Raw genomic sequence first — 25,873 nt, 5'->3', positions numbered from 1 at the left:
ATTCTCTATCGGGTCAATACTTCCTTTAGCGTCTGCATACCTAATATAAAGATTTTCGAACTTCTGGTTGAGTTTATACTATATATGCCGGTCAATATGTAAGATATCGTAATGAAATTCATAGAGAATATATTTTTAATAACAGTGTATCCTTGTGCCTATATGAATAAAATTGTGTCAATATATCCCCTAACTCCCATATACCTTATATAAGAAATTCAAACTTTTGGTTGGCTTTATACTTTATATAATATATATGTGTGTACGTTTAAAGTGAACCTTTAATACTGAATATACAATAGTTTACTACCGAAAATGTGTGAAATCGGTTCTTGGTCCCCAGCTCCCGAATATGTCAGATAATGTGTTAGTTATCTTAATAAAATTGCGTGAAAACATCTTCTCCAGTATAATTGAAAGTTAATAGAATCTGCCCATATACCCGATATAGTGAATTTTAATTTTCCAGCTGACTGGAAACCGTTTCTGTTAGTCAATATAATTATGTATATATGTGATATTTCAATAAATTTTATTTAAGTAGACACTTTTATCTAAATATAATGTGGTTTAACGCTAAATAGTATATACATTTCCGACTATCTGGTTGACTCCTTCCTCTTTTACCCAATATATTCAATTTATCAGATACTATATATAATTATTTTCGCTATTCTAGTGAATGTTGTTTTGCTCCGGAGGTTATTTTTTTACGCATCCCTGTTCTAGTGGACCGAATATACCGATCAAGGTGTGAGTTGTCTTAATAAAATCGGATAACATCGCCCTTATACTTTTAAATAGTGTAAAACTGGGCCAAATTGAACACAACCATATTTTCGAATATACATAATGACTTTTGGTCCTCTGATTGACTTTTTCCTCACTCATAGTAGTGAAATTAAGTAGTGTACATATATATGGGTCATATCTGTACCACAGCACATCGGCTTTGCAACCCTTTGATTCCGAAATAGACTCTGCCCTTTTGAAACAATCAATAGGTCTTAAAGAAAATCATGGTGACAATACAATCAATGGCTCAATTAAATGCAGTGCACATATCGAAGTTCCGAAAAGACAAGGATTTAATAAATGCTATGGTCGAAGCTTTTCAAAATATGAATGTTTCTAGGAAAATAACTACTGCAACATATAGCTGACCGATCAAAATCAAGTTCTTGTATGGAAATTTTTTTATTTGTAAAGTGTATTATAGTTTCAGTGCAACTGAACGTAACGTTTTATCTTGATTTATTAAAATTCTAAAGACACTTGTATTGTAAGTATTTTAGTCTAAGTTTAAAGTGCTGACTTGGGTAATGTTTTAGTTCCTTCACTTTGAAGGGTATGTGGTACATGTTCTCATACCAATATGATACAAATATTGGAATAGGCTGAGCTTCTCCCGCCAAACGTCTGATCATAGTCATTTATATAGTGTCTATAATTATTGTAAACAATTAAATACAGCAGTTAGTTGAATACATAGAAAACATCTCTACAATTGTTTAACCAGAGTGAGGTCTTCAAAATACTACTTGTAATTTACCACAATCGAGATTGATTTTAATATTTGCGTACAAGTATCTTATCACTTTATTTTTATACTGCTGTTGGGTTTAAATAGACTCTGCCTATGACCAAAGCAATAGTTTCATTCTGTTACTAGTGACAGATCCCCAAACATGAGGACTAGCGTCATTATTTTTCTTGTTGCTTACAGCTTTTTGCTGTTCGACGCCACATCAGCTCACCCTTTAGCCGATTCGGAAATTGTATCCGACGATGCCATTCTGAGCGATCCAGTTCCAGCTCAGGACCCTAGTAAAGAAATTACCATTGATGCTTCCATTCAGGCCAACGCACATGTAGTGGTTCCGGAATCAGTTGCCGAGAAGCTCGTACAAATTATGGTGGAGGCTTTCAATACTGGAAAAGTCAAAGGGCCGCAAAGTCGCAGTAAGCTCATTACCTGTGATTTATTGGAATCCTCTGGTTGGTCCAAAACTTTGTGTGCTGTCCATTGTATTGCTTTGGGACACCGCGGTGGCTACTGCAATGGAAGATCTATCTGCCAATGTCGTGATTAAGAGCTGAAATTTGAAAGATAGAATTGCGAATAAGGATTGGACTTCGACTGATTATTACATAATTACATTTAATACCATTAAAATATGGCATTTCTGTGTGTTCAAATACAAGTCAATGAATTGTTTTAGTTCCGGCGATCGATAACAAACAAGTGCTCCATTTATTTAGTTTATATTATCAAGTGGATACACTTATTTATTTATATCTCATTTTGACGCACCTTAATCTTCACTATATGATAACAAACTATGTAAATGTTAGCGTATCATTCGGACTTTAAAAGCCACAACCCGTTGCACAATCAATCAGTTTGGCCTGACAGGGACTTCTAAAAACATGAAAACTATCATTATTATTTCTGCTGTGCTTTGTAGCTTTTTGCTGTTTCACAGCACAAGGGCTTTGCAACCCTTTGATACGCAAATATACTCTGATCACGTGGAACAACCAAAAGACCTTAAAGAAAATAATGGTGACATTACAATAGATGGCTCTATTGAATCCAGTGCACTCATCGAAGTTCCAGAGTCGGTAGCCAAGGATTTATTAAAAGTTATGGTCGAAGCTTTTCAACACATGCAAATTTCTAGCGACGAAACTGTTGAAGTCCATGTTAATACTGTTGAAGAGGAACCTGCAAGCGTAGCGAGTGAAGCGCAAAACCGTGCCTCTTGTGACTCAGGGTATTGTAATATGTATTGCTATTCGTCAGGGCGCCACGGTGGATATTGCAGCATTGCATCGTCCTGTATTTGTTACTAATACTTTTATACATATGTATGTATGTAAATATATAATATTTTGAGAAAAAAAAACCCAAAAAAAATAAAGCAAGTTGTAGGATATTGACATTATTCCCGTTTAATAAATAATATTTGTAGCTTTGTAAAAATTTAACTGCGTTTTATGAGATAATTTTAACTGTCTGATTCTCGATTTCTTAAACATATGTAAAAATAATCAAATGATTCTTCTGAAACCTATAAAACTCAGATCAACACCAAAGCCATTGTTACTATTCTCGAAAGTCAAGAACGCCTGTACCCATTTTAACGGAATTTCTTTTTAGAATTTTGAATAAGCTTCTTAAGTAAAAAATTACAAAATTGTTTTATAAAGTAGGAACATAGTTCCATCGAAGCCCCATGGGATCTTCTGCTGCGCAGAAATATATTAAAAAATAGAGCCAAACATAAGGACGTTAGAAAATACCTCGAGAAAATTAGTATTACCAACTATTAAAGAACGTATAATTAAAAATAAATTTGGAATAATATTTCGATAGACTTTTAAAGTAGAGTTGTCATCTACTAAGCCAAGTAAAACCGTGCAAAATACAATATTATAAAAAATATTATTAACCGACTATTTAAAAAAACAAAACAAAATAGTATTTGTATATGTTTTTATAATTTAATTTTATAATTTTGAGTTAAATATGCATTAAAATTAAAAATTAAATTAGAAAGAATATTAACAAAAGAGCTTGAGCTCGTTAGGTTCATTTGAATCTGAGGTTTTATAAAGGGTATCAGATGTAAGTTAAATACAGGTTTATTAACTTGCACCAGAGAATGTTAAAAAATAGAGAAGGCGCTAATTTAGTACTAAAATGTAAATTATTAAAAGAGAACATCGAAAATGCGCAAGTTCGAAAATAAAATAACACAACGTTAAAAAAGGAACCATCCCATCTTTATAAGGAACTCAACAAACTACAATATATCACTGTAAAAAGAAACCAAGCAAATTCGATTAACAAAAGTTTATCTGAAATAATTATGTGGCAGTGCACCCCCTGACTCCTCCTTGCCAGCGATCGTTCAACTCACTTCAACTGCTAGCAGTTCTCGCAAAAAGCAAAAGGTGAAGTAATTGTTTGTGCGGAGCAAGGAGAAGCAAGCATCAGCGTACGTGTACTTATGAATGAATGTGTAATTTTCACATATGTGTAGATCAATAAGGGAATATTCAATAAAACTAAATTTATGAACATATTTGACTGAAATATTCTAATTATTTACTATAACAGGCATCAGGTAAACAATTTATAAACACAAGTACGATTAATTTAATGCAAATATTATTTTTCAGATAATTTTTTCTGATGAGAAAAAATTTCATCTTGATGGATCAGACGGTTTCAACTATTATTGATGAACAACCTGGAGTATCACAGTGTTCTCTCTGACGGTTTGCTGCCTTATCTTGCTGAAAATTCCGACAAAAATTTCATTTTTGAACAAGATAACGCAGCAATTCATGTAAGCGGATCCACAAGACAGTGGTTTGAGGATCACAATATTGAATTTCTTGACTGGCCAACACGTTCTCCCTATATGAATGTCATTGAGACTGCTAGTACGCCAGGTGTATACCGAAAATAAACAGTACGGATCAATTGAAGAACTAAATGTGGCAATTTGCAATATTTGGTGACAAATTCGCTGTGACGTAATGTAAAACCTTATAAATTCCATGCTCAATAAATTTTATTAAACAATTGAAAATAATGGAAATTGAATAAATTAATAATAACTTAAAAATGTTACAATTGAAATCAAAATTTCGCTACCAAAATTACCGACCTTATCATTTTGTCGCAATGTATTGTGCACTTATTTAAATAAACGCACTTTTTGGTAAATCTAAATGGCATCTGGAATTTTTGGTATAATATGGTTATTATTTTCAAGGAATTTCCGTTTGTTTATATTGTACTAACTTCGAAGTGACCTTATCATTTTGTCGCGCACCTTATTTAAACCCTCTTGTAATTTTGTAATATAATATATTAAACAATTGATTTTTGAATATTCAATATTTATCAAAAAAATAAATGTATTAGCTCTCAATTAATAAATGTTTTTAAAATTTTCAATCGAAAATTAATACTACTAAGCATTTTCATTGTTTTCCAATTTTTGTAAATGATCTTCAACAGCAGCAACAAATCTCTATTTACAATGAAAGTTAATCTTAAGCTTTGATTGCTTAAAATTGCTCACTTTCTTGTTTGCTATTCATATTAAGAAAAGAAGGTTTCACGAACAAATAAATACTTTAGTTTTCCTTTAAATAATTGTTAATAACATACTTTTTAACAGTTCTTTTAGGTATAAAAATTGAAAACTTAATGAACGTTTGCGATATGTTTAGGAAAATTTCGTAAGGAGTGGTTTAAAATATTCGACTGGCTTGAAGGAGAGAAGGACATTAAATGTAGCTAAATGTAAGTGACCTCTAAGATTTATATGTACCTATTAATATTTCCAAATATGAAGTAAAATAAATCCCCACGTTTTAATGACACAAAAACATTGGTAGTTTTGCAACAGATTTGGGAGGCATTTTTGTACTCAAAGGTTTTCTTAAGTGGTAACACTGTTGCATAGAGTTTTCTTTATCGAGTTCCGTGCCCGTTTTTCGCCATAAAATCTTATGCCCCTTGATTCCAAAGACGCAAAACTTGTTCTTATCGAAAAAATATTTTTATCTGCAAAAATTCCGGTGGCTTGTTTAAGTGCTCTTTTGCGAAAGCATTATCAACTTACCTATTGAAAAGCGATATGAATAACTTCTTGCATACGACTTGACCATAAACACTTTTTTGTTTTGTTTTTTAATTTCTCTGCAGTGCAGAAGAGCTTCCTAAAAATTTCCTTAACATTTTGAGCGATTTTGACTGCAATAAGTCGGTGGGATTTGCTTCACACTTTGCAAAACGTTACAAGTTTCACGCTCTGCCAATATTTTTGGCCGCCCTAGGCGGACCGAGATACAAAAACGCCCTTATTTTCATTACTTTTTGTATGGAAGAATGTGTTCTTCCAACAACTCAAAACTGGAAAAATACTAAATAATGCTAATACTTTCTATTTCCGAAAAAGACCAGATAGTCGCGTGTATTTACGAGTTTTATATGAGGCATTTTAATGAATGTAATTATTTGTATAATATATACCATACCTTTTTGACTCGTAAGAATTATGCCGATTTGAACGTTTGATTAGAATTCAGTAAAATACCATATACGCCTTTCCTAAAGCAATTCTAGGTAGGAAATTTTTGTCTAAACAATAATTCAAAATTTGGGTGTGTCAAATTATCCCAATCAATTAGAAGTAAAAAAAATTATAATGATAACTGCTTTATTTAATAATGACCTATATCACTAATTCCCCTCGGCTGCTATTTGTTGAATGCTTTGTTATCAAACATTTCTGAGGAGCCCACTTCAGCGTCGAATTAATGTTGACAACTGATTTCATGGAAATATTACAATAAACAATATATTGTTTTTGATAAAAGTGTGTAAAACGAAAAACTTGAAATTTCTATAAATACTTCATTTTAATTTAAATGTAATCTACTTTGTACTCAAGGTCACATGTCTCTGAAACGGAAAACACTTTTAAATCTACCTATTTTATATATATTGTATCTTGCTGTAAGCTGTTTATTCTTAGCAAACACTTCACTTGTACTCTGAAGAAATATCAGGTATGTATGTGTTGTGACTATTACACAATTAATGATTTATTTAAGGCTACCGTATCCACATAGTTTGGTCTGCTGCTTGATAGGTCGTTGGTTCGAAACCTGTCTGAATTATCCCGATGATAACAGTAAAGGGATTTTGCCTGAAGTCAGCCACAGTTATTTTGTTGAACCCGTCAATTTCTTTAACAGTTATCAGCGAACTCTCCTTTGGAGCAGAAACCTGGCCAAAAAATAAGCAAAGGTGTAACTGAGAAATTGATACTTTTATTTTAGTACCTCTTCAGTTACAAATAATAACTCTATTTATTTGTGTCTACGAGACTTATGTATGGACACCTGTTTCTATTTAAATAGCCACAACTCATTAATAGATAAACTAGTTCTAATTACATCGGTGGCGATCAGAAGAAAACATGCAAACGGTCACTATTTTATCGGTTGTATTGTGCAGCTTTTTGCTGTTGCATGTTGCCTCAGCTATTCCAGTCGTCGAAGCTGAATTAAACGATCCACCTCAGGTTCAGCAGCCTGAAGATCCCGAAATAGTAAAAAATAAAAACAACGACATTGAGATCGATGCCTCGATTCAATCCAATGCTTATATCGAAGTTTCTGAGTCGGTGGCCCAGAATTTACTGAAGACCGTGTTTGAAGTTTTCCAAAAAATTCAGATTTCTGGCCAAACCACAGTACAAAGCCAAGTTCATGGGCGTAATGTGAAACCGGTCAACGTACACGAAGATGCTAAACCAGAGGCTCGTGCCTTTTGTAATATAAGCGTCTGCAACTACCACTGCTTCTCATATGGCTACCGTGGCGGGTTCTGTAACATGTGGTCCACCTGTGTTTGCTATTAAAACTATTTACCGTTTATGTATTAAAAAACAATAGTAAAAATATAATACAAAGTGTTTTTTTGTTTTCATTACGAAATAATACAGAGTAATTAAATTATTTTTCGAAAAATTTCAGGGCACCTCATAATATACCAATTGTCTCCAAGAAGTCGCTTTATTAAATATTATTACATTAGATTTCAATCGCAGGTTCAACGGTCAAGTACTGGTTTACTGAATTTAGTCGTATCTTTGTGAAATTTTGTTATATGATCGTAAGTTGGTAGGTAGGTAGGAGTGCAGCCACACCGGGTTCCATTAGCGCTAGATGCGCCATTGTGATGCACTATGGTAAGATCTTTATAATCTTGCTATCTCATTTCATCGTTCCTTTTAAACCATTTGGTGATCTTAATGAAACTATATACATCCGCTATGCTTTTTATAAACGGCCAGTAAAGGTTTGGTGCCTGGTGGGTTCCAAGTTCTCTGTATCGGGTTTATGACAGAGCTTGGCAGAGAAAGTGGAAAACCGTTTCCTTATTCCTTTCTAGTTGCAGCTGCGATAAATATACTACCTGAATCTATCGAATAAGTCCTCAGTCTAGTCTTGTCATACTTGGGTCATGTCGGGTTCGTTATATTGCAATATTGTTGGTTATTGATTTCCATATGTTCTCAGCTATTTGTTCCAAATGTCCAAAGGGGCTCCTAGATTGGCCAACTCGTATGCTTTTTGGTTGCCGAAAATGTTCCTTGACCGGGAGCCCAAATAATGGATAAATGGAGTTGACCTGAAAGTGAGCTTAAAGCTTTCCTGTAATTGTGGACTACGCTGGAATTAAACTTTGGCGTCGAGAAGGCCAGCAATACAATTCGTGTATATTTCTGTTGTTTTCTGTATCCTACCGTAGTTTTTCAATATAACTCTACAAGCCCTCTCTATGCCTAGTACTTCCGCTTTAAAGATGCTGGCTGAGTTCGGTAGTAGTACACACCCCCCTATTCCGCGTCGGTATAGGTGGACGTAGTATCCCCCTCCTCTACTAAACCTCTTCTCCATTCATGTTTAGAGCAGTTGATGCAGGAGCATATTAAGCGCATAAGTCGGACATGACTTAATGGCCCATCATTAGCATATCAAGGCAATGCGGTAGTCAATATCGTAAAAACGCTTTACGCGCGATTGGTACTGCATTTTCTTAACATTGTCCAACACACAAACGTTCAGGGACAATCTGATACTGACGCGCAATAATAGCGATTTCCTGCATCAGTTCAATTTTCAGGCGGGTGAAGGGTTATTGCCCAGTGAAAGTCGTCTGAAGCGCCCGAAAACGCAACAGTCGATCGCTAAGGTTTTATCAAGCCTTTTTGGATATTCACATGGAACGATTTTCATCGACTACCTTGAACATGGTAAAACAATGAACTGGATTGACTGGACATCGAACCGCCCTGACAGAGAATAATCGCATATACTTCGCTAACAATTTCAACCAACCTCGAAATATTCACTAAAATTGACAATTACTTTCAATCTTTATCTAAAGTTTGTGGAAACGGACGTGTATTGAAAGTAAACCGTTATCAGCAACAAACGAATTCCACATATTCTCACCTACTTTTCGCTTCGCTTCTGTTTATCTTTTCTTCAATTGACTTCAGTCTATTGTATAAATCTACCTGTATGCCTCTATGTACAATGCTTTAGTCGTTCCAGCTTGAGCTTCACATTACGTGCCACAAATGTAAACAAATAACAAATTCACTAGTTCGTTTTTCTCACATCCATTATATCCACCCCCACAAATTCGTAATGCAACAAAGCCAAGAAACTCCTTATCACTTGTTTTCCACCCCTTTCTCATTGGGTTGCCCAACCACACTGCTTCCCACGACAGCTTTTCACTGCGCAACAGCAAGTCCGAGTGTCAAGAGCGCTGAGCACTCAGCATAACAACATGTGGCAAAGTGCGGTATAACGGCATCAAGAAGGCAGTAATCGTCAGTCTAACAATCGAAGTGTGGGCATTCAGTTTTTCTTCTAAGTTTGCTTATTGCATTTCATTCTAAAGTTTATTTTTCGCTTTTTAATTGCAATTTAAACAAATTGCAGAATAGTTATAAAACGCAAAAGCAAATAAACTAATTACCGAGACGAAGAGAATATGCAATGCATTCACCGATAAATGCTTTCGAATTAAATGAGCGTCTGATGACCGCTGTACAGACGGGCAACTTCCATGGCGTGCTCGATTGTCTGATGGAGGGTGCCAGGGCAACTATTGTTTCCACATCGTGTGGGCGTACAGCTGTTGGCACTGCGGCGCTAGTGGGTGATGCTGAGATCCTTGAGCTGCTGATACAATCCTGTGAAGAACCTGATTTGGATATATTTAATAGAAGTTAGTGACCAAGTACATGCATACATATGTATGTGTATATGAGTGTGTGTGTGTATAAGAAATAAAAAAATCGATATGTGCATAAGATGTAACGGTTAGGGCATTTGAACTCAGCTGTTTATTGTAATATACTCATACATTCATATCACTTAAGATGATTTGTACCGGAAGCCTCTAACACGAACGAATAAACCTACAAGTCGTACCCGAGTTCCTACTAAACGAATATAACAAAGAGAAAATGTCAATTTATATCTCGTTATCAACCACCATCACCCCCTTTATCTCATTAATCGCCGATCGTCTCAACTGCGAAAACAGTGCCCACTCCTCGTTAAAACACAAATAGAACAAGTAAGGAAGTTCGAAGTTCGGGAATTTAAATTTAGACGAAATTACTTCAGATATTGGCAAAATTTTATATTAACGGAAGTATTGACCCGATTCAACCCATTTTTGACACAAAAACATACTCTAGTCATTAGAATTTCATTTATTTATTGTATTATATGAATTTAATTTATATATCTTACACATTGACTGACATTTTCGGTAAAAAGTCAACCATAGGCACTGGGGTCCACATATTCAGTACCTAGGGGCTTGAACAATTTTGGTTCGATTTAATCAGATGGAATTTAAAATGGTGTTATATAGAAAATAGGCGTGGTTGTAATCCGATTTCGCCCTTTTTGCCACTATATAACGAACTAATCCATGTATCTAAAAATTTTTTATAACTCAATCTATTATTTAGATATGTACGTATATCACTCCTCTTTTTGGTACACAGACCACACAAACTCGTTTGAAATGGAAACAGAGTGCACCCCGGACGGCATGGATAACCTTGAGTGGGAGGATGAATTTATCGATAATTGCACTGATTGTGATCAGAGTGGTGGAGAGGATGTTGCCCAGGATGCCGAAGACACTTCCCTCTATTATTATTATGCCAAAACGTTCGAACGTACCGGTGCCATTATCACCCGCATGGATGAGCCATATGCTGTCTCCACGAATTGCGGACACCTGCAGGATGTACATCGCGTAGATGCGCTGTTGATGACACCGTTACATTATGCCGCAGCTTGTGGACACGTGGAGTGTGTGCGTGTATTACTCTCACATGGCGCCACAGTGGATGCTGTTAATAGTGACGGTTACACACCACTACATGTCGGCGTGGCCTATGTGGAAGTAGCTCACATGCTGCTGAAACATGGCGCCAATCCGAATTTAAAGACGCTCAACACCGGTGAAACAGCGCTACATTTGGCTATAAGGAATCATGCCGTGGCAGTGGTAAGCTCATCGTTACCAAACAATTCATATGTATAATTTTGGATAATAAAAAAATGCTGTCGTTTCAGGCCAATGTTATTTTGCAAACAAATATGAATATCAACGAAACGGATGACATCGATCAGACGCCGCTGATGTGCGCCATAGTGGCTAATCTGGACGTCCTTGCGGCGACACTAATCGAACGCAGCGCACGCATCAATCTGCAGGACAAGGAGGGACGCAACGCACTCTACTATGCGGTGGTGCAGAATAATGTGCCGCTCACAGTGCGCTTGTTGCAACGTGGCGCACGGCGCATCACTTCTCATTATCTGTTGCACCATTGCGTACGCTACAGCATGCACGAGATGGCTGAGACGTTAATCAACCATGGCGATAGCTTGAATGTGCGCAACAGGGATGGCCTCACACCCATTCTGATCGCGATACTCAGCCAAAAGATCGATATGCTGGAATTCTTGCTGCGCGTTGCCACGGCACAACAATCACAGGGTATCACGATAGTCGACACTGTCGAGAACGAGTTGCTCATCGCCGTGCAATATATAGATACAGTACAGGACTTCGTACCCATTGCGCGCATATTGTTCGCACATAGTAAGGGTCGTTGGATGTGTGCTTCGTTTACTTCGTTGTCTTGGTCGTGTTACATTCCCTATTGCCAGACGCCTCTGGCGCGCGCTGTAATGCTCAACAAATTCGATATCGCCGAGTTTTTAGTCAAAGAGGGAGTGGACATAACACAGGTGTGTGGCGACCATGGGATTAATCATTTGCGCGCTACAAATGGGTCGGGTGCTTTGGAGTTCGCCAAGTTGCTGGGTGAGAGAATAATTTCAAGTTTAAATGAAAAATAGCTTTATTTTATTTTCCCTAGTTCATACTGGCTACAAATTCCCTATCCAGCGTCCCGAAATACCCAATAAATGGACCGGTGAGCGACGTCACTTCGAAATGGAAATGTTTCGCTTGTGCAGCACACCCTTGTCGCTGCAATCACTATGTCGGATTGTGATAAGGAATCAACTTATAGGCCTGCTCAGTCGTTCAGCCGTGATGAGACAACGATACTCAACAACGAAGCCCGAATCGAGTTTGAATCGTATGATAAGCTTTTTGGGTGTACCGAAGATACTTCAAAAGTATTTATACGAGTTCGATGACTGCGCGTCTGTGATGAAAAATACCTGTAATGTGGATGGCGGTGGTTAGCAAGTTAAGTAAGGCTGTTATATAGGTTTAAGTGGATAGTTTATAACGTTTATCTAGGGTTAAGATACATTTGCACACAAAAATATTGGGTTGATGATCGAGTGAATTATTTGGCTCAGCATGTGTGTAGTACCCATATTTAACATTCCTAAGAGCCATGAACTAAAAGAGTTAGATAAAAGGTACACTTAAACTAAAAATAATTTAGAATGAGTTAAATGGTCGCTTTTCCAAGTTTATTCCGAAATATTAGTGTATTCATGTATTAATATTGTAAGTTCCAAATCTGCCTTCCAGTCAACAGATGTTATTTCTCGATCACCATACACTATGCAATGTTAAAGTATGGCAGAGACATGAAAAAATTACACTTTTCAATAATTATTTTTTTTTTGCCAGTAAATTATTGATTTGACAGAAGTTCGAAAAAATAAACTAGTAATTTTAAATGTAATGGCTGTTTGTGTTGATCCAGTTCCAACCGAAGCTCCTACCGGTGACCCTCTCTAATCCTTGAAGATTCAATTTTTTTTTTAAATTAACAAAATGGCGGCCTCAGAAAAACTTTTGAAGACTTTCGGGAAACTCTCAACAGTTAATTGTTTATAAAAAATGGAAATGAAAAAAAGATCAGGCACTAGTTGTTCATGTTTTCGAATCGAAATCTGTATGAATTTCATTGAAATCTGCTGTGAGGATTTCGATCTACAGTGGTCACAGAGCTAAAAAAAAAATCAAAGTTTTGAAAAAAACGCATTTGAAGTTTACTTCAACTCTCTCTCTATCAAACGTTCCACCTGTAATCGAATAACTTGAAAAGTATTTATCGGACTTACTTTAAGTTTTTAGATAATACTATTTCTAAGATATTATTCTCGCAATTGAAATCCGTGAAATGACTCTTCTGCCATTAAGGTTTAAAGATCCAACGAATCATACATACTATACATACATATTTATGTACATAGTTTTAAAAAGGCATAATTACAATATAGTTAAGGTTCGGCACATTTCAAGTGTTCCTTAGGTAAACCCTTTTAACGACATAGAGGTACCCCAATTAAAGATTGCATTTGAAAATAAATGTTAACAAAAATACGAATAGTTACTTACTATGAAGTTGTTGTTCTACAGTAGTCACCAACAGAAACGCATAGCAGAATGCAAAAGAAGAATAACATAGGTACATACGTATTTATCATTTTAAAGATTTTATATATAGATATCAAATTTTATTCGTTTTTGAAATGCATTCATGTATTTTAAAAATGATTTTTAAACTTTCTCACATCATTTATACAGTGTTTTAAGAAAAGTAAATATAAAATACAACATTTTCAATAAACTCCAACATACATACATACATATGTAGTTTGTATGTAATATATACGTATATAAATGATTACATACATGATACAAGCTCAATAGGTGCAACCAACACATAATTCCAACCTCATCACATTAATAAGATAGTAGCGTGTAGTTAAAAATATATTATAGAATATACATACGAGTAATATAAAGTTGTAGTTTAATTAATAAACAAATAATAATAGTCAACAGGTGAGCAAATGCAACGTTTATAAGGCCAAAGTTCCAATTAAGCAATCGAGTCAATAAAATATTGCAATACTTTGAAATCCAAATATCTAAAATGCCAAACTTTTATTCCAAACATGTTTTCAAAACAAATGTATTTGATTTACTAAATAAAATGCAGTTTTCTTATATTGTAAACTAATAAAATACTACATTACGGATTAAATACACATATACATATATGTATATATGTTCATCAAAATGCTCCACACATTTGTGAATACATATCGAAATCAATGTACGAGTATGCCTTTGTAAAAATGCAGCTAAGATTTTGCTTTTGGGTGTTTGATTGATACTTTTTTCAACTAATTATGCTTCTGTCGTAATTTATGTTCGCTTTAGATACTTTGTATGTTCTTTCACTTTGACTCTAAGACTTAAGCAATATTTTGAAATCATCGTTGGCATTCTCCATTATATATTCATAGGGGATTTTTTCTTTCTTATCCTTGATTTCCTTCAATTTCGGATCATGTTCCAACAAAAATTTACAAACATCCAAGTGTCCACGTATAGCAGCTCGATGAAGCGCAGTCTGTCCGTATTCATCCTGCAACTGGAGATTAGCTTTGGCTCCAACCAGTAATTTCACAACATTTAGATGACCTAAAACACCAACGCAAAATTTCTTCAATATTCCAATTAATTGAGTACAATAAATATAATTACCCATCATGGCAGCGCGATGCAAGGCTGTAGCGCCCGCCTTGGTAATGGCATCCACATCAGCTTTGCCATCTTCGATTAACATTTTGCATATTTCTACGTTGCCATTGCGTGCTGCATAATGAAGCGCAGTGTAATCAAAATCATCGCGGTCCATGGATTTGCCGCGGCCAATAAAACTGCGCACGCGCTCCGGCTCATTGTAGATGGCTGCAGGGAAAAAAATTAAACGATAAAAGTAGATAATAAACGATATCAACCTGCAAATTCACAAGTGAGCTTTCACTATACCCTGAACTGGGTATATTAAATTTGCCAACACCCCGAAGCAAAAGTCGAAGCTCCTATAAAATATATATACAAATTATGAGCATGACGAGCTGAGTCGATTAAGACATGTTTCTTCCCAAAAAGCTGTTCATTTGTCGGAACTGCCGATATCGGAGCACTTTAGCATATAGCTGCCATACAAACTGAACGATTAAATACATGTCTTTGTATGGAAAACTTTTTTATTTGACGAGATATCTTCGAAATTTAGCATGGATTATTAACCAAGGCAACAGTAAATCTCCGAAGAAACTGTTCAGATCGGACGACTATAGCATTTAACTGACATAGAAACTAATCGATCCAAATAAAGATAAAGATCTTTTTAAACCATTTAATGCTATAAGAAATTCACCTGTGAAGTGTATTCCAGCTTCGGTGCAACCGAAGTTAACATTTTTGTTTTTGTTTTGGAATACTTTAGTTAATATTATCCAAAAATTGTTTTTAAGGCTTTAGTTTGATTTTCGTTTAATCGCACCTGCATTCCAGATTCCACGATCAAATTCCATATCAGTTAGCGTTTGTTGTGCTGGCGCCGCCTGCTTGTGACACTTGCAGTGATCCGCGTCATGTTGATCCATTTTTACTAAATGTTTATAATTTTACTTTTGAAGTTCTTTTGAATTTTGTTCAGTTATATCTATGTATATTTCTAATGTGTGTTTTTCAATGTTTATGAGTTGAACCAATTTGCGTACTTAATTTCGCTTTTAGCTAAATGATTGAGAAATTCAACACTTATTTTTTGGGTTTTGGAAAATAGTTGTTTTTTTTAACTCCTAACAAAGAAAAATAAAATGTTTACAATTTTCTTAAACTTTTAGTTTTTATACGTATGTTTTTAGTATTAATATTTGTTGAATACACTAGATATTTTCATTATTCCTTTTGTATAGCATAGCATTTATGTAAATCTATTAAACTTTAGTTGTTCGGCTGTCATGCTACGAAGGGTGGTTTAAATTTCGCGTTGCATAGTCCAACTGATCTCCGCCTCACCACAACTACAAATCACTTTATAGCTCAATTGCGCCAATGTGTTTACCATATCCATGGGTGGAATCGTTACCATTACACCATTTACGGCACCTTTTAAACCGTTACCGAAACGTTTTGACAACGCTTGGATTTCCGTATCGTTAAGACCGAACACGGCGCATGAGCGATCGTGCAGCGAACCCTTCACCGTCACATATGTGTAGTTCTCTTCGTTTTGTACAATGGGTACGGGTATGGTAACAACATTCGCAACCGAATTCGGCACGGAGTTTGTTGAAGTCGCCGTCTGGGCAGCCACCGATGATGTAGCTGTGGTGGTGACGTAATTAACGGCCGCTGCGGCAGCACCGATATTGGTGTTCGGGTTGCTAGGGGCGGGTTGCGCTTCGGCGGGCACCGGTTGTGCGGGCGCTTGTGTTGGTATTTGGGCGTCCATTTGTTTCGTTAGCTTTTGTTCAACTTGTCACTATCCTTAGGTTTGGTGGAAAATTTAGTTTAAATGCAATTTAATAATAAAACAAAAAACGAAGAAATGAAAAGCGTTAAATTTAATTTCTTCTAAAGATTTTTTTTCTTTTGATTTCAACAAAATTACTTCTAAAGTATTTTGCGCGTTTAGCACAGCGATAGCTTTTGGTATTGTTGTACCATGTAATTAGTAATATTGTTTCGATTGCACTTGTTTGTTGAATCTGATTTGATATAACTTTGTGCGCGCACTTTTTCGAGGTGCAATGTTAATTTTGCTGTTGTTGTTCAATATCTTTAGTCCACCTCCTTTTCACTTTTTGCATATGTTATTCTCGTGGCGGGGAGATCAGAGGCTAGTCACGAGCTTTCGATAGAAATCACATATAGAGATACGTATGCATGTATATTTTTTGTTTACTTTATTTAATTTCTTATTCAGGCGAGTCAACTTTGTGGTAGCTGCCCAAACCAGCTGCTTCGCGTCCTATATTCGAAAGATTCTCGCGCACAACGGATTCTGTTTCTAGTGGCTCTGGTTCGTGGAACTCTTTTCGCATAGTCCACATATACTCGTTGTAGTCCTGCTTAACGGATGTTGAGGAGGAAGCGACCACACGAAAACCTAAAATCTAATTATAATCGAAAATTAGTTGATTATATTAAAAGATAAAGTCAGAAAACATATTGTCTGCTTAATTGTATTGATACCATATATTTTATATTAGTATATTATTATAATGTATAATATATAAGTGTAGATTAATATAAATATCAAGTTTCTAATATGTTCAATGACTCTTTTTCACAGAAGGGCATATTTTGCTACATTATTTTATTCAACTAATACCGTAAATATGGAAATATATAGGGCACCGAGGAATAATAAAAATTAAAGAAGCTATAAAATTTACATTCCAAATGGCTTAATTCTGACCAACCGAAATAAATAACTCTTTTGCCACAAATGACGGTCGTCAGCAACCACTAAATTCACATTTACATAAAATATTAATACCCATGTAAATGACAGCGGTTTGAGTAGACTGAACTCATTAAGAATGAAATGACACACCCGTGGCCAACAAACGGAAAATTTAAACAAGTAAGGAAAGGCTAAGTTCAGGTGTAACCAAAAATTTTATACTCTCGCAACTTGCAAGGATCCGGGGAAATAATTTCAGTTGTTGGCAAAACTGTATTTTAAAATGTTGCAAAAGAATTCAGCATTTATTATTCCACGAAAACGTGTCACATAAACTCAACCGAAAATGATAAATTTATTACATTGATGTGGAAAACATCAACCAAAGGATCGGAATTTATTATATTAGCGACATGAGGTTTGGACCAAAACTAAAGCAACTCCAATCATATTAAGCACTAAACAACATAATTTTTAAAAAAAGTTTGTCCCTGTAATTTCACTAAAACATCACACATTTTGACTAACCTAAACGGTTTAAAGACAGGTGGAAAGTCGGAAATCACTATATAGGGTATATTGGGGGCAGAAAAAGGTCTGGGCTAATTGTACTAGCTTTTGACATTGTTCAGGTATACTCGTGAACATATTTACAAGCAATTTATAAATATATAACGCATACACTAATCGACATATTCGGCATAAGGTTTGTTAGAATAACGAAAAAAGTGTATGGTAAAAAGCCATCCGAAAATTTGAAAATCTTTTTGGCATTACGACTACGAGGAAAGGATGCTCTTTAAATTCATTATGAATTTTAACTCGAAATTTACTTTAAAAGTTAGCCTCTAAATGTTAAAAAAAAAATTTTTTTTGCCAAAAATTTTCTTTTATTATTTATAATTTACAAATTTGACCTCCAGCTAAGCAAAAAAAAATGTTTCGCGCCTAATGTGTATAAAGTTTTATCAAAATATCTCAATTTTTACTCAAGCAAAAGCTTGCACGGGCGGACGGACAAATAGTCATACGGATACCACAAATAGTTCATATCTGAAAGCGGGATTACAACTGGATAGATAAAATAGAGATGTTAAAATCACGGGTAAAAATATAAAATAATAATTTAAGTAAAACTCTTTTATCGTCCGCAACCTATGTCGAACCACCAGCTCCTCATAAAATCCAAAGTCCGTTTGGACTTTACAATTTTCCATTTATCAGACAAATTTACAGATAAAAGATAAAGTTCTTAAAATATTTGCATTATGTTATGTACAAAATTGGGTAAATTATATGTACCTCAAGCGCTGATAAGATTCGACATGGATGCACTAAATAAACTATTGTTGTCTCATCACTGTAACCGCCACATGAAAATTTATTCAACTGTTCAATTTCATCCGCTGTAAAAGAATTGAAACATTAATTTTATTGTAATAGGAAAATATTACAAAATTTTAAAGAAATAAAAGTGGAAATAACAAATAAGTTTACATGAAAAACATCAATAATTTATGGAGCTTTCGTAAAATTATAAAAGCCAGCAAATTTGTTAGGAAACTCGTTTGTGATATTGAAAAATTAACAATAAACAACTCAAAAAGCTTTGCACAATATGGTATTAGTAAGTATAAAATATCGCGAGTGAAAGGTAAAGAATAACACGCAAAAGCAGACTTAAACAATATGATAAAGATATTCAAAGCAAAGTGATGTCATCACACTGTGTGACGATTGTAATTAGTAGCGTTGTGTTGGTGCTTGGCCACAACAGTAGGTCTCGATCGAATTCAGGGCGAAGGATTACCTCATCGCAGGAATCAATAAAATGTCTACATATATATTTACGTGCACAACTCAAAATTATACGACACCAGGAGTTCATTGACGTTTGGGTTAAGTAAAAATTTAGCAGCACAGTGTACTCGTATGAGTATTTATATACTATATAAACATGCACAGACTGAGCCATGAACGTTTTTAGAGAAAAATGCAGTAATTGGCAAAAGCAAACGGAAAATTAAGTCTAATAATTAAGTCATACACACGCACTAGCCTTCGTACTATGAACATATTCATATTACATATTATATTTGCAAAACAGGTGAATCGTCACGATCTCTTTCTAAAGTTGTTTTTTTTTACCTATTTTTGTTTCGCACAAATTCCGCGGTATTACAAATGTAAAATTTGTATAGTCGACGTTATCTTTATTACACAAAAACATAAATACACTTTTGATTTCAATTCATATATCTTTTTGCAATGATTGCAAATATGACATGCACTTCAAACAAATTTTAACTAATTAATTGGCGAGACGTACGAGTAGAATAATTTGAAGATTCGCCATTACAAATAAACAGCAAAGTAAAATTTAAATAATAAAATTTTTAGATTTTTCCACAAGTACACTGATATTAAATATAAATGAATGTGTAGCTGCAGCTGCTTTCTTCACATTTACTTGGAACTAGCCAGCATATGGCACAAAATCACTAAACGACGTCCGCGCATGGAATGAAATGGCATTAAATAAAATTGAAGTGAATGCTCCTCTCTCCATTGGAATAGAGTTGGCAAGCAGTAGCGCTGCTATTAAATTGTTGTTTGGCTGTGTTTTTTAATCTTTTTTTTTTAATTTTATTTCGTGTTGATTTGTTTTGCTCATTTTCTCCTGTTCTTTGCTCATGTCATTTGCCGGCGGTGCGTCATTGAGTTTCCCATTCAGTGTATTTCAGTGCAAAATATTGCATGAATAAATACAGTATATATGAAAAAAACAAATCTTTCAATTTCAAATAAGAAAAATGTTTCTGTCTCAAAAATTTTGGATGTATAGTATTTAAATTGAATGTAAACCAAATTTTATATTACAGTTTATATTAAATAAACCGAAAAAGTAGTTCCACAAAAAATTGGAATATTCTATGTAGTATGAAAAATTCTAAAAGTTTTTAATTAAAATGGTTTCAAACCTTTACAGAATAATAAAATAATTCATATTTGACCGAATAGCTTTGGTGTTTTTTTGACAGAGCATTATACTTCCTGGAAATAGACTCTATGAGATACTAGCAACGTTTAACTGGTAAACCTTCACAAACCTTTTTTACTAACTTCTACAAATCTCTCGAATTGGTTGGTTTTCATTCAATAACAATATTTTCATATTGGCTCTGAGGTTGAATTTTGTATTCATCTGATCACAATATATTTGGCCATTTAACCACGGGCTACAGACAAGGTTTTTTGCAAATTGTATACGCGCTTATATGTGTTTTTTTTTAGTAGCGGTACTTATCGTGGACTCTTTGTTTTGTGAAAAATGCCAACGAAGAGTCTCGATATTAACTGCCAAATTTAGTTCATCGCCGATGCTCCTGGTTGAAGCAAAATCATTAATTTTGCAGTAGTATCCTATATTGGGATCGTCTACAATGGCTATATATCTTAAGGCATATGTTATCATTTGAGCAAAATATCCTTCAGTTTCTTGTATCTCCTTAAAAATTTTTCCTAATTTTCTTATTTTTTTTTTTATCAATTCCCACTTTACCTCTGGAGAAATTTGCTGCTAGGTTATGGAACTCTAAGGGTCCCCGAGAACTAGCAAAGTAGTGTTTTACACTCAGAAAACTCTTATACCGGTTCAAGAATCGGTTTATGAGTATCTCTGAACCGCGGTTCGTTTCGGTTCAATTGGTTCAGTTTTTTATACTAATTGATATCAAAAAACCCACACATATACATATTCATACTTACATACGTCGTGTATTATTTAACTTAAAATTTATTTTGGGGGATTTTCATTTTGAACCGAACCGAACCATTTTTTGAGTCGTTTCTAGTTCAGTTTTCGCATTTTAAAATAATAGGTTTGATTCGTGATTCGGTTCAAGGCCAGTAAAAAGAGACGGTTCGGTTCGAAAATCGGTTTGCAGCCCTGTTTTAAAGTCATGTTATGTGTACCGCTATTGTGCCTTGTAATTTACATGTGATCCAAAAAAGTTATGCGGCCAAATACATTTTTAATATTTTCACTTCTATTATTTTGTGGAATCCATTTTTCTTGTTTTGCGTATTTCAATAGTTTATACCTTTAAAAACAACATACTAAAATTTTATATGAATATTTTATATATCTTTTTTGATTAAATTTAAAAAAATTAACTTAATAACGTTATACAATAATAAAATAAGTATTGCTACATATACATACATTGTATATAAAAACTTATCACAGCCAACGATAGCCACGTATTGCTTATATGCAAGCAAAGCAAAGAAAATAAGTAAGGAAGGCAAGTTTCGGTTGTAACCGAACATTTTATACTCTCGCAATTTTCAAATATCAAAGCCGGAGGAATACCTTTAAGTATTGGCAAAACTTTATATTAAGAAGTGTAGCGAAAAGGTTCAATTTCATTATGCGACGAAATGGTGAATGGATTACAATCAAATTAGGTATCATATTGACTTAGTTTTATTACTATATTTTTCTTCCCATTACCGAAAATTATTTTAAAATCATTGGGGGCATAGAAATGGAAGGGCTGATTGCATTAATTTTTGACGTTTCTCAGGTATACTTGAGAACTTATTCTTAGGCAATTTTCTTAATATATAAATATAAACATATACATATATGGAATAAAGTTAGTCGGACGTTTCAAAAGCGTGAATATCAGTTATATGAGAGCTAAGGCAAGTTATCGCCGAACTTTATTCAATTTAGGCACAAAGATACACTGTTATTAGAAAAAAACGTTTCAATTCATTAAAAAAACTAGCACATTGGTCGATGTAGGTGGTATAAAGTCAACAGGAAATTCAAACATCTTTATATTAGAAATACGGGGGTTAACGGAAGTATTGATCCGAATCATCAGGATCAGATAGACTTTAAAATTGGGTTATATTTGTAGTAGGGTGATTGTAGTCCGATTTCGCAATTATTTGCATTGAGCGAATTTAGAATTTAACAGAGCTTTAGTGGTTTGTGAGATATGTACATTGAACATATTAAAGGGCGGAGCTACGCCCACTTTTAAAAACATTTCGAACCACAGATACCCCTTCCTAACGCGCCCTTCTCCTTGTACCGTATTACAGTTTTGCATCTTCATTTTCGGCTTAGTTCTGGCGTTTTATAGGTTTTCGAGTAACAGTATTTTGTGAGTATCGTAGTTGTCCGATTCCGACAATCTACAATACCAAACCTTTTATGATGCCAAGACACATGTGTACCAAGTTTAATAAAAGGATATAATTTTTTACTCAAGATATTGCTTGCGCGGACAGACGGATGGACGGACAGACAGTCACTCGGAAATGAACTCGTATCGTCATCCTATATATTCTAAATATATAGATCTCAATTAGTTTTAGGTCTTACAAAAAACCGTTAGGTGAACGAAATTATAATACTCTGTAGGAACATGTTGCGAGAGTATAAAAATTGCATAAAGTACAAACAAAACTTTTAGCGATTTGGTTAACATAATTAGCATGTTTCAAGTAGAAAAAATCATATAGCAACAAAAAGGTTACAACTCAGGATATTCGAGCAAAACACAAATATTTAAAGCGTTTATAGGTTTTCATGTGTTACCTTTTAGCCCGGAAACCAAGACACGCCAGGGATATTTATGGCTGTATGACGCTAAATTGCCGCGTATGATAATGTAAGGCATTTGTCCAATAACGTTGGCGTCAGCTATACTCTAATTGTGACAACACTTTAACAACAGCGATGGCGAAGCAACCTGGATAACAATTAATCAGTCGAATCACTTTATTGAGTAACGTAATGAAAGCGTAAATCAGTAAATTGCCATAAATTATTCAGGTAGCAAGCAAAAGTAAGACGCCTTTAGACTTGGTAGTCAAACGTGTGCCGAAACTACGAACAGCTTCAAACAATCACGACAAAGCTCTCATACTAACTGATTTTCAATAATATATGCAGTAGTAACGATATGACGAATGCAAGCTCTCGTAAAGCTTTTAGGCCAGATTTTTTTGCACCGAAGCTGTAATACCATTCATAAATACAAATGAAATACATTTGAATACAAAGAAAAATTTATTTTGATAGGCCATAAGAACCGGATTTTGATCGATCAAATTGTATGACAGCTATATGTTATAGTAATCCGATCTGAACAACTTCTTCGGAGATTGAATCGTTGTTTTGGACAATAATTCATGCCAAATCTCGTGAATCGTCAAATAAAAAAGTTTTCCATACAAAGTTTGGATATTGAGCGATCAGTTTGTGTGGCAGCTATATGAGCAGCTTCTTGGGGTGAAAAAAAGGTGAGGAAAATTTCAGATCAAACTCTCAAAAACTGGGGGATTAGTTATTGTATATACAGACAGACGGACGCACATAACTTACGACTTAGCTCGCCATATTTTATAGGTTCCGACGTTTCCTTCTGGATTTTACAAACATCGTGGCAAACTTAATATACTTAATTCAGGGTATAAAAATACAAAATAGTAAATACTTCGGTTGTGAACCATCTAATTAGCTTTAATGATTTAGACGGACAATATTGCATTAAAGCTAATTAGATTGTTTTTTACGTTCAGAATGTTAGGATATTTTATTATTTGTCATTATAAATTGATTTGGGTCGGCTTTAGTATACCGTCCCAGGCTTTTGGGGGTAATATGGGTATGGGCGGATAAAGGAGATCCTCCAGATCAAGAATATTAGTGAAGTTTTAGTGGATATAAAAGTGGAAAATATAAGTGTATAATTCATTTGAAATCGAAAAAATGCGTACTTTAAAAAGTTGAAATTTTCAACTTTAAACGTAAATATCTCGAAAACTATAAGTTTCCCGCGGCTATATCTATATATATTTTTGATCTGGAGGATCTCCTCTATCCGCCCATACCCATTTTATCCCCGAAAGCCTGGGACGGTATACAAAAGTTTTCCCATTGATTTATTGGGCATATAAATATTTTGGTTGTCTGAATATATATTATATGCATATTTTACTATTTTCATAATATGAGATTCCTGATAATAAACATTATAATATATTATTTAAGTGTCCCACTATATACAACCTATAAAATATTCAGAAAACAGCAGTATATTCTTTACACTTTTAATAATAAAGAGCTGTACTGCAGTGTACAATATTTTATAGTCTCCTGCAGTTAAATGAAATAAAAGCTTATTGTGTATTTTGCTGCACAAGGAAGTCTGAAAGCCGAAGTGAATATTCGAATAACCAGTTCTCTTTCGACCTGTCCAATTTTTTAATAAAAATGAGCATTGGTCCATGATAAAATATTAATTTAGAATGCTTACACATATTCACACTGCTTTGATTGACTCACTTGTTTATATTTATTGTAGTTTTTCACCGCATTCGTGGTTGCTAATTTATGGTTGTGCTCTTTGTTTAGATAAATAATTGTAAGACCAAAATGCAAAATTTTTGTTATAACTGCGAATTCACCAGATTTTCTATTAATTTATTAGCATTTTTCAGATGGCTCATTACTGATTCTCACACAAAATTTTCTATATAAACGTCAGAAATAATAAAACAAAAATGGATAAATCATTACGCCGCGTCTCCACAGGCAACAGCTATTGCTAACCATCAGTCATATCTATTGCCATTAAAATAGACAATATTTTTGTGTGGGCATTTGTTATCGTGCTATACGCTGCAGTTACACGGTCAAGAATTTGCATTCAAGTGGATCAAACAAACTACTTATCAAAATTGATTTAAATTGGCAGCTATGACGATGTAAGCAACTTCATAATCAATAATAGTTTCAAGATACCGTCGTCATGGCAAGCAATTAAAATTCTTGAAATTAAATAATTTTATGAAAAGATGAAAGAGATTAGTTAAGAATGATGCCCACATATTATATAAACATAAGCAATATGAAGTCTTTATTGGCAATATTGCTACCGTCATTTCTTAACATCATCTATTTCCTGCTGAGACACCCCGTAAAGGAAAACTCCATACGCAGTGTTGCTATTGCAAGGATAAAGATGTAATTGCAAGCGATAATAATTGGTTCCAGTTTTGTGCAAGATAGAACGATTGAAATTTTAAGTTATTGGCATATACCGTAATTAATTCGTACTCCGAATAATTAACGGGTTGGTCTTTATTGTAAAACTGGCAGCCAAAATTCGTGAAACCTCTAAGACCTGATAATTTGGTAAACATAACATATTATTCTCGATAAAATTGATGGTTAACTGAAAATAGAAAGTTGTAAGTAGAAAAGCTTCGATATAATGAAGGGTTTTATGGTCATATATTGAAAAGTTTGTTGGATATTCATTGTTCTATTAATAAATATTTAAATTTTTTTCTTATTAAAGAGATTTAAATAAATGTTATATAAGATAAATTTTAACTCAGCAATATTTTTTCGATAAAAATTATAAGAGGCTAAACATCCCTGGTGTTGTCTGTATAGCCTTCCGATTAATGTGTTTATTCCATTCTTTTTG

At 34.3% G+C, this 25,873-nt stretch overlaps 4 protein-coding genes and 1 long non-coding RNA gene across 7 annotated transcripts; 2 read left to right on the top strand and 3 right to left on the bottom strand.

Annotated features, from left to right (window-relative positions):
- The first annotated feature begins 5,209 nt into the window (after positions 1–5,209).
- LOC106621718 (serine/threonine-protein phosphatase 6 regulatory ankyrin repeat subunit C) lies at positions 5,210–13,707 on the top strand. 3 transcript variants are annotated; one of them, XM_036373655.2, is made up of 4 exons: positions 5,210–5,326; positions 10,635–11,146; positions 11,215–11,971; positions 12,027–13,707. In XM_036373655.2, the coding sequence occupies exons 2-4, from the start codon at positions 10,655–10,657 to the stop codon at positions 12,359–12,361; spliced, it is 1,584 nt and encodes a 527-aa protein (XP_036229548.2). In that variant the 5' UTR covers positions 5,210–5,326; positions 10,635–10,654; the 3' UTR covers positions 12,362–13,707. The 3 variants fall into 3 exon arrangements, with proteins under 3 accessions (XP_036229548.2, XP_014096149.3, XP_036229541.2); XM_014240674.3 differs by lacking the exon at positions 5,210–5,326 and adding an exon at positions 9,359–9,841; XM_036373648.2 differs by lacking the exon at positions 5,210–5,326 and adding an exon at positions 9,848–10,195.
- LOC118683002 (uncharacterized) lies at positions 6,486–7,533 on the top strand. Its single transcript, XR_011395073.1, has 2 exons — positions 6,486–6,597; positions 6,661–7,533. It is a non-coding gene; the product is annotated as an uncharacterized lncRNA (long non-coding RNA).
- LOC106621722 (ankyrin repeat domain-containing protein 39) lies at positions 13,537–17,030 on the bottom strand. The gene is made up of 4 exons (XM_014240684.3): positions 16,851–17,030; positions 15,441–15,676; positions 14,633–14,839; positions 13,537–14,569 (listed from the first exon to the last, which is right to left on the bottom strand). Exons 2-4 carry the CDS (start codon positions 15,541–15,543, stop codon positions 14,334–14,336), a joined length of 546 nt encoding a protein of 181 aa, XP_014096159.2. The 5' UTR covers positions 15,544–15,676; positions 16,851–17,030; the 3' UTR covers positions 13,537–14,333.
- On the bottom strand, positions 15,763–16,397 carry LOC106621723 (uncharacterized). The gene has a single exon (XM_070106288.1). The coding sequence runs from the start codon at positions 16,395–16,397 to the stop codon at positions 15,921–15,923; it is 477 nt and encodes a 158-aa protein (XP_069962389.1). The 3' UTR covers positions 15,763–15,920.
- Positions 16,714–24,863, bottom strand: LOC118679686 (uncharacterized). The gene is made up of 4 exons (XM_070106289.1): positions 24,724–24,863; positions 22,972–23,125; positions 18,657–18,760; positions 16,714–17,061 (listed from the first exon to the last, which is right to left on the bottom strand). Exons 2-4 carry the CDS (start codon positions 23,051–23,053, stop codon positions 16,864–16,866), a joined length of 384 nt encoding a protein of 127 aa, XP_069962390.1. The 5' UTR covers positions 23,054–23,125; positions 24,724–24,863; the 3' UTR covers positions 16,714–16,863.
- Between the last annotated feature and the right edge of the window lie 1,010 nt (positions 24,864–25,873).

Source organism: Bactrocera oleae, chromosome 3 (genome assembly GCF_042242935.1).
Source record: "Bactrocera oleae isolate idBacOlea1 chromosome 3, idBacOlea1, whole genome shotgun sequence".
Taxonomy (NCBI): domain Eukaryota; kingdom Metazoa; phylum Arthropoda; class Insecta; order Diptera; family Tephritidae; genus Bactrocera; species Bactrocera oleae.
The sequence above is the reverse complement of the archived record's forward strand: the minus strand, read 5'-3'. Positions and strand labels throughout refer to the sequence as shown.

Bases quoted from the DNA above. Each gene is read 5' to 3' on its own strand.
- LOC106621718 (XM_014240674.3), top strand. From the start codon at position 9,610: ATGCATTCACCGATAAATGCTTTCGAATTAAATGAGCGTCTGATGACC. The intron at 9,842-10,634 runs GTTAGTGACCAA...TTTGGTACACAG, and splicing joins TTTGGATATATTTAATAGAA to ACCACACAAACTCGTTTGAA. The intron at 11,972-12,026 runs GTGAGAGAATAA...TATTTTCCCTAG, and splicing joins GGAGTTCGCCAAGTTGCTGG to TTCATACTGGCTACAAATTC.
- LOC106621722 (XM_014240684.3), bottom strand. From the start codon at position 15,543: ATGGATCAACATGACGCGGATCACTGCAAGTGTCACAAGCAGGCGGCG. The intron at 14,840-15,440 runs GTGCGATTAAAC...TTTTCCCTGCAG, and splicing joins TCGTGGAATCTGGAATGCAG to CCATCTACAATGAGCCGGAG. The intron at 14,570-14,632 runs GTAATTATATTT...TTGGTGTTTTAG, and splicing joins GCATCGCGCTGCCATGATGG to GTCATCTAAATGTTGTGAAA.
- LOC106621723 (XM_070106288.1), bottom strand. From the start codon at position 16,397: ATGGACGCCCAAATACCAACACAAGCGCCCGCACAACCGGTGCCCGCC.
- LOC118679686 (XM_070106289.1), bottom strand. From the start codon at position 23,053: ATGCCTTACATTATCATACGCGGCAATTTAGCGTCATACAGCCATAAA. The intron at 18,761-22,971 runs GTAACACATGAA...ATTCTTTTACAG, and splicing joins CTTGGTTTCCGGGCTAAAAG to CGGATGAAATTGAACAGTTG. The intron at 17,062-18,656 runs GTACATATAATT...GATTATAATTAG, and splicing joins GAATCTTATCAGCGCTTGAG to ATTTTAGGTTTTCGTGTGGT.